The sequence below is a fragment of the Phalacrocorax carbo genome, chromosome Z, assembly GCF_963921805.1.
Source record: "Phalacrocorax carbo chromosome Z, bPhaCar2.1, whole genome shotgun sequence".
NCBI lineage: Eukaryota > Metazoa > Chordata > Aves > Suliformes > Phalacrocoracidae > Phalacrocorax > Phalacrocorax carbo.
In genome coordinates, this window is record NC_087548.1 from 3229138 (window position 1) to 3244781 (window position 15644).

Below are 15644 nucleotides of genomic sequence, written 5' to 3' on the forward strand. Positions count from 1 at the left end.
TGAAAGTACGTCATTTGCTCTAGTAGCAATACCACAATCCATCTGAAGAGTGGATTCATGTGACACTCCTAGGCTCGGTGGGGACGGCTTGTTTTCCCTCTGTTTGCCATGTGAGGGGAACTGTGAACACCCAGACGGCCAGCTACATGCTGGACTTATTTATGAACTTTAAATATTTTAGTACAAACCCTGGTGCTGCAGTGGATTTGGGAGATACCAGTCATGCAGCAGAATATGGAACAGGAGAAAAGCCAAAATGCAGCATTTTCCCCCCGATGTCCACTCGTTAGAGCCATCCCCAAGCCGGGATGTGCCTTCCCAGGAGCTGCAGCGATGGCTTGGAGTGGCAAATATGCCGATTTTTTTTTTTTTTTCCACCAAGATACGCTGCACTAAAATGAATAGAAACCGAACGGCCGTTGGTTTGCTTTTCCCATTAGGATGTCATCTCAGTGCAGTCACTTTGTGCAGGCAGGACCTCCTGGCGAGGGCACACGTGGAGCTGGCGACCAAACTGCTCCGTCAATTAGCAAATTGTGCTGGCAGAGCCCCTTAATTAGCGACTTCACGAAATCTCCCTTGGAGTTGATGTTGTACAGCTGCTCTGCCCCCCGGCCAGCACTCACCGAGAGGTTCATAAATCACATCTGGTCTCTCTGAAGCGGTAAAAGAGTTTCCACTCTGTCTTTTCCTTTCATTGTGTCTTTCCAGCTATCTTGCCATGCCTCTCCATCTCCGTTTAAATTAAATGGTTTCTTGCCCTGCTGCTCTGATCATGAACCTGCAGGAGTTGGTATTTCTAAGCAGACCTTTTAGTTGTAAGAGCTGAAGGTGCCGATGTCCGTGGCACAACATCTGTGGAACCAGGATCAAGCACAGTGGGAGCTCTTCAAGGGCACGTTTGTCACTGAGGCTCTGGCAACTTGTTTAATACAAGCATTTGTTAGTCCCAGGCACCAGATTTTGTTGCGTTAAAGATTGTAAAGCTCGATTCCTGGGGTGGGGAGGGGCTGAGCATCCTCTGCTTGGCATGGACTGCATCAGCTCCAGGAGTGATGGCAGCCCCGCGGCAGGTGGAGGGAGGGAGGGTCCTGGGTTTCCTTGAGGGCTGTTGGGAAGTTAAAAAGCACAAAAGTGGTTCTTTTCTCCCATTCCCTCTTTTCCTTTCCCATTTCCTTTCCCCAAGGGCTCAGGCATTTTGTGTGGGGAAGGCATTACCGCCTGGCAATACCTGGGGAATAGCTGCATCACATGGGTAACAGCCAGGTAGTCCTCAGAAAGTACTCGAAATACTGATTTGGGGGGAAAAAAAGGGCTTCATTTGTTTAGTGTTTTAAGACTGTTCTGCCAGCTCCTACAGCACCTATTACCCGAGCGATTATTTCGCCGCACGTTTATCATTATGGCAGCTTATTCATTAAACACAGGGAGCTTTGCCACTTCTCCCTTTAGTTTAATCTTTACAGTCATGTGTCAAAGACTTTTTTCTCTCTCTCTTTCAATTGTACCTTAAAAATAGAAATAAAAAAATAATGTAATTCCCTGTGGTAGCTGAAAAATGTCCCTTTGGTTTGTTTAAGGCAAGCCTGGCTTCCTCTGCCTGTCCCCCAGCATCGTGTGCTTCAGCCCCGACTACCCCGGGGGCTCTGCTGGCTTTGCCCTGCTTGCCGGTAGTTTGTGTTATTAAAGCTGCCTATTTTTTTCTTTTCTAATAGTGACTAGGAAGCCAGTTTTGAGCTTGGTTTGGAGTTGGCCAGTGGCCCGTGGAGGGGTGGGATAATGTTTCTGCAAGGGGAGGTTCTGAAGCCCTGATGAAGAGGGGGAACACCGAGAGCGACACCAAACTCCCTCCAAGGAACGTACTGGAGCTGGAAGCTTCATTTCTCCTCCTTCCTGCACGAACTCGCTCGCTCACGTGTATCTAATTTTTGTGTTAACAGGGATGCAATACAGAGGCTGTAATTATGAATTTAATGCCTTCTTTTTCTGCTCTATTGAATTGTATTAAAAATACCACGTTGGGTCTTTTAAGACAGCAGCTACTGTTTCTCCATCACCTTTGCAGTGAATATATTTGGACTTAATATTTCATAATATTTTTTCCCCGAGAGAGGCTGTTACATTTCTCGTCTCAGACAGCGCTGCTGGCTGATGGGCAGGAAGCTACAGTCATTCCGAATATCTCATTTGTGCGTAGCAGAAGAGAACTCTTGAATCCCTTGAGTTGTGGCAAGGAAAGATAGACGTTTCGGAGAATGAGGAATAAAGTGTACACTGGGATAGGAGGAATGCAAAGAGACGGTTGAATAACTGGTGTTCTCTGTCACGCAGATGACACCGTTGCAGAGAAAAGTAGATTTTGAGACGATGCAACACTTAATGCTGATTTATTCATTGCTTTGCAGGTTTGAGACTTTTGAAGTGAATAGCTTTGAACAGTTTTGTATCAACTATGCCAACGAAAAGCTCCAGCAGCAGTTCAACTCGGTAAGGTCAGCTTGGAAACGGTCCATAAAACTTAGCAGAGAACGTATCGAGGCGAGGTTATGGTACGTCTGGCTTCTGCTGAATGGCATTTACCTGCAGCCTGGCTGGATCGTGCGGCCAGCGTGGACATTGGTCTTGGGATATGATCTCTCCCGGGCAAAGATCGTGCATTGCAATTGCACTAAATATTCATATCAAGTTGAAAATGTTGCTTGGTTGATTGATAAGCTTGATACTGGAAGCAAGTTTGCAAATGGATTAGGCAAGACTTCACTGATAGTTCTGAATAAGTAAAAAGTTTGCCAACTTATTTTTTTCCCCACGTAGTTTCAATCCTAAGCTGCAACCTGGATGGTCTTGTGCTGAGTTCTCGTGGCCAGTGTGAGATGAAGCATGGGTGGAAACCTGCCCATTAAGCATGGCTTAAACCTCTGCAATGACTACTCCATATTAAATAGCAGGACTGGGGACTCTCCCTGTTTTTCACTTGGACATGCCTCACAAAAGCCTGAGATTCTTCTATTTTATTAGATACAAGCGCTTACTTGTGCTGGAAATGAAACCAGTAAAGGGTTGTCTTCTGCTGTTGTTGTAAGTGGGGCAAAAATTACTATTAATTTCGGGATATGAGGGAAAACTTGTTAAATTTGAGCAGCTAAGTACTGCAGAGGAGTCTGGCACTTTGAAAGCATATCATATGCACGGACATGAACATTTGCAGTATATCTAATGCATCAGATCGCTGCTGCTAAAAATGAAAAGTAAATTATGGATTGTATTTTATTCATATCTTACTTAGTATGTCCAGCTATCACTTCTGAAGCTTATAAATTCAAACTCTGAGATGACATGTTTGAAGAGATTTTGAAAAGCTATCTTTGAAGAAAAAAGTGCATTTGAAAAAAAATCATTTTTTTTAATATGCTTAGAGTATCTCAGAAATAGCCAGAGACAATTTATCTGCTTGGGCAGAGGCCTGAGATACATAGGCCATGCAAAGATTATTTTCTTTTTTTTAAATACGAATCTATGGTAGAGATGTTCCTGAGTCGGGCAGATACTGCCGCTGATATCTCTTCTAGGACGATGGCTGCTCTTTGTGAAGCTCTGCTCGCAGATGGGGGCACATGTGCTCAGCCCTGGCTTGGCTCCCAGCTTGTGAACCTGCTGCAGGTCACTAGTTTAATCAGCAGAGCGCTAAAGGAGAGGGTTTTTTCTCAGCCCAAGAGATATATATGTCATTGCCATTTCAATACATCGCTTCCACTTAGATGTAGTGACAGCTTCAGTCATTTTCATAGTGAAAGTCATTTAAAGCCTTTTTTAAAGCTTGTACGACTTCTGGATGTGCTGATGGAATGCTCTACTCCCGTGGGGATGAGTGGGTGAATGGGGAAGGGGCTGGCGCTGTGCTGGCTGGGGTCACGGTCAGTAACTCTGCTGTTTTTCCACTCTCAGCATGTGTTTAAGCTGGAACAAGAAGAGTACATGAAGGAGGGAATCCCTTGGACTCTCATAGACTTCTACGATAACCAGCCCTGCATAGACCTTATAGAGGCGAAACTTGGCATCTTGGACCTACTGGATGAAGAGTGCAAGGTAAAGAGGACGACCCACCTTTTTGCTGGCATTTTTATTTTTATAAAGGATTAAAGAATGGGCTTTAACCTGTGGTAGCTTGGAAGAGGGTAAACACCTCCTTTCATGTGCATTACTGGGGTGCTTGTGGCTGTTGCTTTGCTTCAGGACCATTGAGAACCTCCTTGGCAGATGTTTGCTACCCACCTGGGTACCTGCTCTCACCAGGTATCGCCAGAGCTCATCTTTCTGGCCTGGCTGCGCATATGGATAGCTGTTGCTTGCGACCTTTGATTTCTTCAGTGTTACCCAGGAGCTGGAGTTCCTCCCTGTCTCAGGCCTTGGTTTGCCCCAAAAGAAACCTGAGTCCTCTTGCGACAGCTATTTGGGGTAAAGTCGATTGCGTTTAGTGTACAGACTTCAGATGCTGGAATTTGTGCTTTAGTGGCACTTGGCGTATAGAAACAACCATGCCTGGGAGGGTCTCCGGTTTGGTTGACCTTGCAGCGTCAAGGGACGTCAGCCACATAATGAGGATTTGCTGAAGTCGATGCCAAGCTCTGGCTGACTTCAGGCAGGCCTGGATTTCACACAAGTTTTGCAAAGTAATTGCAAAATTACATGTTCCCTCTGCTCCTTTGATAGGTAGAGAAGATAGATAGAGAAGAGAGAGAAGTAGGAGCCAGGGATGGCCTGTAGAACTGTCTTGAGTTGTGTCAGTTTCTGGTTTAGCCATTCCTTCAACATTCTTCTCTTGGGGTTTGGAATTGTCTTCCCTCAGCTCTTCTGAGGTTTGGGTTTGTGGTTGGTTGGTTTGGTTTTTTAAACCAAGCTTGTTTTCTTGCCGTCTTTTTAGCATCTGTCTCTAGTAACAGCCTAAATGAAATCTTGCTTAAAAGGTGAGTAGAAATGCCAGAATGGTAACCCTTCGTGAGAATCCATAAGAAAGGTCGGACTCCTTGTTCAGTCGTGAGTTATCAAATATATGTAGGAACAAGAAATATGAGGTGGGGGGTTTTCTTGGGAAGTTGGGATGCCTGTTTTGAAGGTCTTCGGCGTGAAAAGTAGGTGGCAATTCCAGAGTCTTTAGGTTCATCTCAACAGGAGAGCTCAGAGTGATGCTGTGAGCAAAAGGGTTCCTATACCGGGCAGAGCAGCTCATATCCCTTCCAGTTCTGGTTTTTGCACAGCAATGATGATGCGGAAACACTGGAAAGAGTGTGATCAGATCAGGGCTATAAAACCTTGTGATATTGAGGATAAAGAAACTTGAGTGCTGCACATGAGTGGTTTTAAGTGATAGTCAGTGGGAGGGTTTTCAGGTGCTTTGACACAAAAAAATCCTTAGCTTGCAGTAGCTAGAAGTTGAAGTTCAACAGGTTCAACCATGAAATAAGCATTTTTTTTTAATGCTGAGAACAGCCTGGTGGAAGGGGATAAGGCTGCCTTCCTGCTGGATGTGGCTGCCCTGTGAAGCCCCAGGCTGGCTTTGCTATGGTGTGATCAACAGGTTGTCTTTGGGAAGAGTTGCACTTAAGACTGGGATATATTCTGTACCAGGAAGTGTCTTACTGATTGTGGAAGGGCTGTAAGGGATTTTGAACAAGGGCAGGGAAGGGTGAGGCAAGGGGTGGTGGGAGAGCTGAAGCAGCGAAGGGGCCTGCCACTGGGATAGCCAAAGTCATGAGAAGAACACAACGAATTCTTGTTGACTCGGTGGGATCCATGGGAATGGGCCAGATCCAGTGGCCTGAGGGCAGGAGTGTCACGTTGCATCAGAGGGAAAGGCTTCGGATCCATTATTTAGGCTAGCGTCCCTGTTGGGATTTAAGGAGATGTATGATAGGGCCACAAAAATGCTCCGACGGCTGGAGCACCTCTCTTATGAAGAAAGGCTGAGAGTGTTGGGGTTGTTCAGCTTGGGGAAGAGAAGGCTGCGGGGAGACCTTACTGTGGCCTCCCAGTGCTTAAAGGGGGACTATAGGAAGCATGGGGGTGACCTCTTTAGCAAGGCCTGATGTGACAGGACAAGGGGTGATGGTTTTAAACTAAAGGAGGGGAGATTTAGACTGGATAGAAGGAAGGAATGTTTTCCAATGAGGGTGGTGAAACCCTGTCCCAGGTTGCCCTGAGAGGTGGTCGATGCCCCATCCCTGGACATGCTCAAGGCCAGGCTGGACGGGGCTCTGAGCAACCTGGTCTAGTGGAAGATGTCCCTGCTCACTGCAGGGGGGTTGGACTAGATGGCCTCTAAAGGTCCCTTCCAACCCAAATCATTCTATGATTCTATGACTTGTCTGCAAGCAAGGTGACCTGTCAAGTGGCTGCTCTCCTCCACGTGTCAGGGCTGCCTTCCTAGGCATGACAAGGCTGCCCCAACATGCATGTCCCACAAGCTCAGCCCTCATTTGGGGTACAGGCACTCTGGTGAGATCTTTGCAATGAGCCAGAGTTGCCCTTTTCAAATGCAGTCTTGGGAAGACTCCTTAAAAATGAGAACAAATTAAACTTAATTTGATGCCCTTAAAATAGCATCTTAGCCAGTGCTGGCTCAGAAGGAGGTCAGATTATTTGCTTGATATTCAGTACTATTTCAGTCAGTCTCTGCGCTATTAAGCCTGTTAAATTCTTCAGGCTTAAACCAGCTCCTGGGTGTTGTGAAGACCATAAGGGAAGTTTCCCTCGTGCCATAGTGGCTGATAATGCCCTTTGCTCCTCTCTGAAGCACCTGGCTCTGGTTACTGCTGGTGACATTGCATTAGATGGAGCAAGTCCTGTGCAAGAGCAGGACTATGGCCACCTTTGCTGTAGATCTTCCTTGTACTACTTTTTTCATCCACGCTTTGTTGGACCAAAAAAAATGAAACGCAAGATCTACTCCCGCCCACATCAAATGCCAATTATCTGGGTATTTACTTGTCACTGGGGAATGCTGTCATTAGTCACAGGCCCTTATTATGGTCCCTCTAATCGGCTCTTTTATAATAACCTGCAAGCGTTCTCCAGCTTTATGAAAATTTCAGCAAAGCCTGTCAACTGAAAGCAGCAGTTTATGGATAAAAAACCTTCACCCCCGCGTCACCAGCAGCAGCATTTCACCTCTCGGGGAGAGCTGGCCGTGGGGGGGCGCGGGACCACAATAGGGTAATTGCAAGTCCTCTTGTTAGCACATACAACGGTGGATAAATATACTCGGGACTTGAAATGGCATCGAGGGGGTCCTGCCAACATAATGAAACATTAGCGCAAATGTGGAGGGTTTGTCGCTAACGTTCTCGCTTCACAGATGGATTTTGTTGTGTTTTTTTTTTTTTTTTGTTTAATCTTTAATGTGAGGTTGGGGAGGGGGTGGTTGGGTACGTGCTAACGCAGTTCAGCTAACGAAGGTCATAGACCTTTGTTGCGTAATGAGAATCTTGTCACCCTTTAGAGAAGGGGACCAGGTGGGGTTGAGATGGGAATCAGCAAGGAAAGAGCGGGCTCTTGAGGTGAGTTTGGAGTTTTAAGGACTAAACCTGTCTCATGAAAGCAAATGATAAAACCCCTCGCTCTAGAAAAAAAGAGGGCTTTGGGATATGTTTGGTTTTAGGGGTTTTTAAACAGCTTTGAAGGAGTTGGAAGCTGTTATTTGAAACAGTTATTGTGGTTGGAGGGGGCTTCTGGAGGTCATTTGGTCCAACCTCCAGTTATGTCCCTGGTCTGCCCAGGAAACCTTATAATCTCCAATGGACTGTGACCCTATGTCCTTTGCTAAGTGCTCTTGGAGTCCTCAAAGAGCCTTTTCCCCATTTGCTGCACTGGAGTGTCACCTGCCTGGACCTGGAATTTTTAGGACCTCTTTATTTTGCTTTGGCCTGAAAAAGATGCCAGAGGAACCGCTAGAGTTCATGTCCCATGCACAGAAATGGCCTTGGGCAGAAACCAAGGCCACGGCGACAGGCGCAACATTGAAGTGCTGTAGCACAAACCAGTGAGCCTGAAGAGGAGGGAAAGGGAAGAAAGGCATCCAGGAGAACCTCCCTGCTGGTGAGCTGTGACATGTGGAGGGAGTCACCATAAGGCCAACAGTGGTGGTGGGAAATGATCTGGGACAAGAGCAGAGCCCTTGAGGAGAGCAAGGAGACCAATGTAGAGCCCATCAGAAGAAACAGGCATTAAGGAGGGAGGCTGTCTTCTGAAAATCCGGTCATGCAAAGTCAGGAGGGCACGTGGAAGACTTGCTTGGATGTCTGGGATGGCTTTAGAGTACAGTTGGCCTTGTAGAGGGGACAGCAGACTTCCTAGGAAGACTTTGAAGGCTTTGTGGGTAGGAGGGAATATGTGAAGAGCAACAACTTCAGTGCTCTGGAGAGAAGAAGCCAGTTGGGGTTGATTTTGGTTTTTTTTTTTTTTCCAAGGGTTTTCAATTATCCTCAGAGGAAATGGAAAATTCTCTAAGAAATGCAGTTGTGTCTCTTTATCAAAGCTTGGTGAGGTGTCCTGTTTTTCAGGCTGAACCTGCTTGCTCTGAGTGAGTGCTGTTATATCTTCCATACGCTTCCTAAGTGTCCTTTGGGAGTACAGTCTGAAATTGCTGTGGATATCCAGGTTTCTCCCTAAGGTGTCCTGCTGCCTGGCTGCTTGCTTGCTTTTGTCCTATCGTGTTGGGATGGGAGGGGGAATGGAAAAACTAACGAAAAGAAAATGTCTGTTAGCATGAAGTGCATCTAAAAGGGTTTGATGAAGAACAGGCTGGTTGGAAGCGATGTCAGTCACGGCATTGTTGTCCAAGATTTATTACGGACTTTAGTGAAATTCTTCCTGCTGAGGAGCAATGTGACCCTAGGGATGCCAAAGGGGCATGTGTAACCAAACCCATGAGCTCTCAAACTGTCTCGTGCATCCGTTTTGTAGTACATTGTTAATGTGCCAAATACATTTTCTAGCGCTGTTCAAAAGGTGCTCTTTAACCTTTCCTGTGTCCTTCTGTCAAGTGCCAGAAATGCTGAAGTCTGATTGTAGCAGATGGGTTTTCAATCCCACTTGTCTCTGAACTTGGGTATCTGAGAAAATGTGTTTTCCTTGTCTGGATTTGTTAATTTTTTGAGCACCAGAAATCAGCACGTTGCCTTCCTGTGCTGCGTGGTCCTATCCAGGGGGGATTTCTGCTCCACGAGCAGATACACGGAGGTTGAACCTCTGGGCTTCCCTTTTGGGCAGACTGCCTAATCCGATGGCGGAATAACCTCGCCTACGTCATGCCATCAGCTTTTATGACTTTAAAGTCAGGCACATTGCTTGCAGAGGAATGTGTCTTAGGAATGGGGGGGAAACCCAAACATTTTCAGCCCAAACACTATATTGGAGTGATGAGGAGAAAAGAAATAAAGATTTAAATAGCTCCTACTGTGTTTTCAGAGGGGTAATTTTTAGATCGTTAGGTTTGAATGGACCTTCACTGCTTAACCAGTTAATTGTCCTTCTGTTGGAAGGTGATGGTGGAGGGAAATCTCACCCTTTAGTCCAAACAGCTCCAAACTTCTCCTCCGCTGTCTGGTGGTCCTGGTGGGTTCTTGATCCTGGGACGCTTCTGGTGGAGAAGCGGTGGACTTGAGCCTAGGGGCTGACCCTGGCCGCGCTGGGTAGGTTTGATTTTGGTTGCAGTAGCTCCTGGCAGCTCAGAGGAGAGAGATGGGAGGTGACCCTGGCTGGGATTTCTCTGCCTGACCGATTTGATGCAAAGTGATGGGCGGAGGGACAGTGAGGACGGACAAGCACAAGCAGTGACCTTGTGAAATCACTGGTCTAAGGTTTTTCCTGTTTAGTGATTTCCGTATGATACTTGGAAGGCCGTCGACGTCCCTCTTCCCCCTCCCCTAAAAAAATCTTGCACTGATGAGATAATCTCTAAATAACTTTCTCACCGGCTCTGAAGGCCTTAAACTTCCAAGCCAATACAAAAAGCTGTTATAATAGTGCAGATAATGGCTCTGTTAGTTTTTTATCTCCAGGAGTTTGTCCCTATCAGGTGCTTCTCAGGCAGCTAAAAATACCCAGGCTGTACAAGGATGAGCAGGGCGTGGTGGGGGTACGGCGAAACCCTCTTTCTGGGAGGCAGGAGCGATGCCTTTGAAGTTCAAATCTGAGATAAGCAAGTTTTTCAGCAAAAGTGGATGGCCTAAAAAGGGAGCCTGGTGCAGGATAAATCTGCTCTCTGCATCACCAGGCGGCTCAGGTGGCTGTGGTGCTTCTGCTCTGCACCCCGTGGCTTGGTCCCCAACAGGAGAGACCTAATCATTGCTCTAGAGAGTGCGTTTTCCTCACTCACATTTCATGTTTATATGTAAAAAAGAAACTCATCTGCATTTATATAACTCCATATTTTAAATATGTGTGTCTATCCTGCATAAAGAAAATATGTATGTAATGGCATAAATAAATGCCTTTTAATATTGATATATAATCTATATTATTTCTATGCATATCCATAATTGGCTACGCTTACAATGGTAATACATAAAATACTTCTGGGGTAGCACAACTTGCGTGAGTGGCTGCTGCCTTTAATTCAGCCACTTCTTCCAGTTAATGGGGTGGGCAGGAGCAGCTCTTCCCCATGTCCAGAACCCATCTGGCGTGTTTTGGCTGGCTGCCGTGAAATCAAAGGCTGTTTCAGAGCAGCCTAAAGAAATATTCATCATCTGTCTCAAGTTTTCCTTCTTACTGTTTGCTGCCCCTATCTCCTCTGTCACCTTTCATATAAAGGTCTGTGTAAAGACTTGATGGAAGATCCAGAGGTTTCCCTGACGCTACAGAATTGTTTTGTGGTTTCCAGGCTTTGTCCCATCTAATTTTAAATATCACCTAACACTTGTTTTTTTGCCCCCCCGACTCTTCTCTTTTTCTAACCTAAATAAGCCAGTGAGCTATTTTTTTGTTGTTAAAAATTATGTGTGTGTATATATGTGTAACCATTGCTGTCCTGCTGGTAGTGATGGAGGGTCCACCATCCCTTCCGGGCAGGCAGGAGGGATGGGGCTGAACCCCACCAGCCTGTGGTCCCCAGCCCTCAAGTGTAACAACATCACTCCTTGCTTCCTTTGGTTTTCAAGAATTTTGCTTTGTATCAAACATGTTGCAACGGAAAAGTATAAAAGAACAAATATTTGCAGCCATCCTGCTTTTCTCGAATTGCCCCTATGTTTTTTTTGGAAAGTTTTGGGGGTTTTGGTGGGTTAGCAGAGAGGGACCTGAACATACCCTAAAAACCGAGTCTTTATGGGATCTGTAATTATGAGAGTATCAGCATTTACAGTATATTGTCATATGCTGCTATACACCTATATGTGCTTACAAAATAAAACAAAACCAATGGGACTTTTCCCCTGATCTTGTCAACATATTGCATTAACTTCTGTTTTACGATGATTTAAAGGGTAAAAAATGCAGGTGCTCTAGGAAGGTAAGCTCAGCCCCTCCTTATAACTGCTCATTTGCGAAGCGTGGCCCGTTCCCTTGCTGCATGGGTAGTGCTGTGAGGTTTTTTTCCCCAGCCATTTCAGTTGCTTAGGACTTCTCCGTTCTCTGCCTCATCCTACCAAAGCACTGGCTTAGGCAACTCTTGCTATCTTGATGTACCACGGCCGAATCCTTTCAAAGGCAGCTCCGTGTAAGACTTGCACCCTGATTTTGGTGGAAATGGGACGCAGAAGGAGGGTTTGGCATCCAGGAGATTCATGGCACGGGGGGGTTGGATGCATGGGAGGGGAACATGGGGATCATTCAACTGCAGGACAGGTGTGTGGGTCTGAAGTCTGTGTGTAGTTGGGGTTAATGCATCCTGTGTTTGGGATCCAAGTGACTCCGTCCAATGCCTGCTGAGAGAGAAGTTTCTTAAGAATTTTCAAATTATAATTTCATTATCATTATTATTTTAAATTAAAAAGAATCTCTTGATTGTTGTCTCAAGTGGCAGTAGGTGAAACAATCTGGTCACCAAAAACTGCATTAAAAAAATGATGTTGGTGTCTGAGCAATTAATGTAACTTAAGTGAAAAAATACTACTTTAATTTTTTTTTTCCTTGCAAGAGGTGTTGTGGCCATTGGAGCAGAACCAGCATTTGGGTGTTTTTCACTGGAAATGAAACTTTAGTGTGTTTGTCAAGAATATACACAAAAATAAAGTAGCACATGATCTTAGAACTGGGGGATGGACTTTTGTTTTTCCAATATTAAAATAAGCCCACAAAGAGGGGTCCTCCAAAACCTCCCCATGCCTCCTTTGCATGCCTGACCACAACTTTTTGGTCCATTTTGTCCCCGTCCAGGTTCCCAAAGGCACCGACCAGAACTGGGCGCAGAAGCTGTACGACCGGCATGCCAGCAGCCAGCACTTCCAGAAGCCCCGCATGTCCAACACCTCCTTCATCGTCCTGCACTTCGCCGATAAGGTAAGCGGGCGCCCGTTGCGTGCGCTGGGACTGGAACGCAGAAGTGGGAAATGCATGGAGGGAAGGAAGAGCCACTCAAAGAAAAATTAGTTTATAGCACTGGCAAGCTGCTTTTGGGTGATAGGGATGCCTGGTTGGCAGTAATCTCAGTTGGGCGCTCAGATCTAGATCAGCTTGGAGGACTTCAGCCTCTAAACTATTGCGCTAAGCTTTATATAGTGCTTTCTAGAGTAGAGAAAAATCCTCTTTCTCAAAGCTGCAGTGAAATGGATTTCTGTAAGGGCAGCTTCACTAAAAATATATATTGGAAAAGGGAGTTATTTTTGAAGAGTAGAAGCTGTTAGCATCAGCATGGCAATCTGGGGAGGAGCATGTGAGACGTGACCCTGGGCTACTCCCCCCTTTTGAGGGAGAAGATGCCAACTCTGGGTTCTAAATCCCGTTGTCTGGTGCTGTAGGGTCTTGTCCATGGGCTCCAGCTTCACTGAAACCCTGAGCTACAGGCGTCACTCGTAGCAAATAAGAATCTTAAAGCTCGCAGTTATCCAAAACGCACGTTTGTTAAAAAAGATGATGTAATACCAACATGGGGCCGTGTCCGAGGAGCCAGACGACGTGCATGGGTTGAGATCCCATACAGGCGCTTCTCCTAACGAGGTTTGCCCCGCATGCAAGCAGCACTTTCCGTAGCAAAGGTTGATGTCTTTCCTCCGTCTTGTGATCTTGCACGTGTATCCCTCACAGATTATCTTCCTTTGCAAGCATTGCCTTCTGTGATCAGTTATTGCATCCAACTTCAGGTGTGAAAAATAAAACAAAAATTTTCATCTCTCCTCTCAAAAGTCTTCTTTGTACCTCGACTCTCTGCAACAAGAGACCTACAACAGAGACAGTCAGGAGATCTTTTGAGGTTTATTGATTAGCTTACAAGGTGTTCAGGAGTGAACAAAAGAGCATGTAGAGGGACTGATGATCCTTTCATCCTTATCCCTGGTTTCCATGGAAGTGCAGTTGGGTCCCATACAGAGCAGTTTAATGGCTAAGAAACACTGTAGGTTTGTGTTAAGGATTTTGCTTTCATTCAGTTTCACTTTCTTTGATAAAAAGTAACCTTTAAATTCTAGTTCCCCCCCCACTTCTCCCTCTCAGGTTTTTAAAGTGAGTTCCCTCAGTTAGGAGAGTGGTGGGACACAGCACCTTGTCCTTGTGCGGTTGGACCTAACCCTCTGGGCTTCTTCCTTTGTCTCCTTCTAGGTGGAGTACCAGAGCGAGGGATTTCTGGAGAAGAACAGGGACACTGTGTACGAGGAACAGATCAACATCCTGAAAGCCAGCAAGGTAAAAGCAGTGAGTTGGGAGATAATCGGCACCGCCGCTTTCCAAAGTGTGAGCTTCGTGCTTGTGTTCCTGTGCCATGCCTCAGCAAGTCGCGCATGCAGAAGTGGTTGGAGGCACCTGGGTGAACAGCAGCAAAAAAGGGAAATGAATGGGGTGTGGAGGGAGGGAATAAGTGGGGAGAGGAGGGATGAGGCTGCTGGGGGCTATGGTTGCACCAAGGTGTGGATGTGTGTGGTCCTCTGCTCTCCACCGTGGTGTCGGCGTGCCGTTGAGGTGCATCAGAAAAATCCTTTCCAGACCAACTGCTGATCATCTTTTTTGGTTGCTGAGAGCAAAAATCGGGAGCAGCCAGGTATGGGGCAGTGTAAATCCCACTTAACTCTCGCATGGAGCTCCCCACCCATCACCTGGCATCAAAGGTGTTCTCAAAAGCATGTGGAGCAACAGATGATCCTGGGATGAAAAGCTGTGGTGAGCAGTGTAGTTTGTGTATTGTGAGTAGCATTGCTGACCCTACCACCCTTCTGTACAAAAATGGCTGTTCTCCTTAGCTGTAGTCCATCGTACTCGCCCCTGTGACTTTTACTTAAATAATTAGTATGCAAAAAATAGGGTTAATATACAATGCTGGAAAGCTAACACGAAGCTGAGACATCCCAGCTGCTGAGGAAGCTATTTCACACGGCTGCCAATATGCAATATTAACAAATTAACACATATTGATGATCACGCTTGCTCTTGCTCCTGTATTATAAGATCTGTGCCGTGTACCTTTCCTCTCCTGAGTGTTGTAAAAACAGCTTGTCAGCACCTCATTGCATCAGTGCCAACAGAGACATATCGACTGACTTTAAATACAGAGTCTCCTGGTAAAGAGCTTCTTGGCACCTGGGGTTTAAAGTCGCCATTAGTCCCAAGGGCTGTGAACTTGGTGGGCTGTTGGAAGCAGAAAAGGAGCAGCTATGGGGCTCTGTAGGCTTCAGTATGGGTTGTGCCCGCAGTAAATGAGCGGTTGGCAAGCGGGCTTCAAGTTGGAGACTTCACAGTTGCATGTATGAAGTGAGGAGATTCTGTACTGACTTCCAGTACTGTGCTCTCCTCCATGAGCGTATGTCTGTGCTGGGTTGGGTTGAGTTAAAAGTGACAATAACATAGACACCTAAGGGATTTCAAGTCCTTGTTTAAAACTAGACCAAAAGTTCCTTCCTACAGCCTTGAGTCTTTCATTGTCAGTTAATGAGTTGAGACTTGAAACTACCTTAACCCTTCCGGGGCGGCTGGAAGTTCGTGTGAAAACCCAGACCTGCAAAGCCCAACACACCATCCAGCAGCCAAAATTGAGACTGCATGACACTGGGGCACTGTTGTTTCCAGCAGATTTCGTGTGTGCTGTAGGGGAAGGAGTATATCTGCTCTTCTCCAAACCATTTCAAAGCCTCCCCTGGCATGGGCCAGCTTGCTAACTTGCAATTATTATTATTTTTTTTAATTACAAATTTTGAATCTCCCCCTGCATATTGCAAGCAGATGTGTCGCGTATCCAGATTTCTTCTTTGTGCCACCCTCCCTGGGTGTGACCTTCCACATGCCACCCTAAATAAGGAGCGTGATGAGGAGGAAAGGAGGATTATTTTTAAGGAGCATTTTAAATAGGAATTGGTTCTTGCCAAAGTAAGAGAGATGAGAATGGGAAATTGAGTGTCATCAGTGGCTTGCCCTCCGTCTAAGCAATAAGTTCACATGGAGGTGGCAAGATGTGCAATTTTCTCATCCATGGGGGTGGTTGTGAGTCTAATAACTGTGAAGCTGGG

At 46.0% G+C, this 15644-nt stretch overlaps 1 protein-coding gene across 1 annotated transcript in view; it reads left to right on the forward strand.

The window, feature by feature from the left end:
• The window catches only part of MYO5B (myosin VB), a 160558-nt gene that overhangs the window by 69136 nt on the left and 75778 nt on the right, over nucleotides 1-15644 (forward strand). Inside the window, exons 11-14 of the mRNA XM_064438928.1 lie at nucleotides 2406-2487; nucleotides 3946-4086; nucleotides 12373-12495; nucleotides 13750-13833. Coding sequence (XP_064294998.1) covers nucleotides 2406-2487; nucleotides 3946-4086; nucleotides 12373-12495; nucleotides 13750-13833 — 430 coding nt within the window. The remainder of the gene's footprint in view (nucleotides 1-2405; nucleotides 2488-3945; nucleotides 4087-12372; nucleotides 12496-13749; nucleotides 13834-15644) is intronic.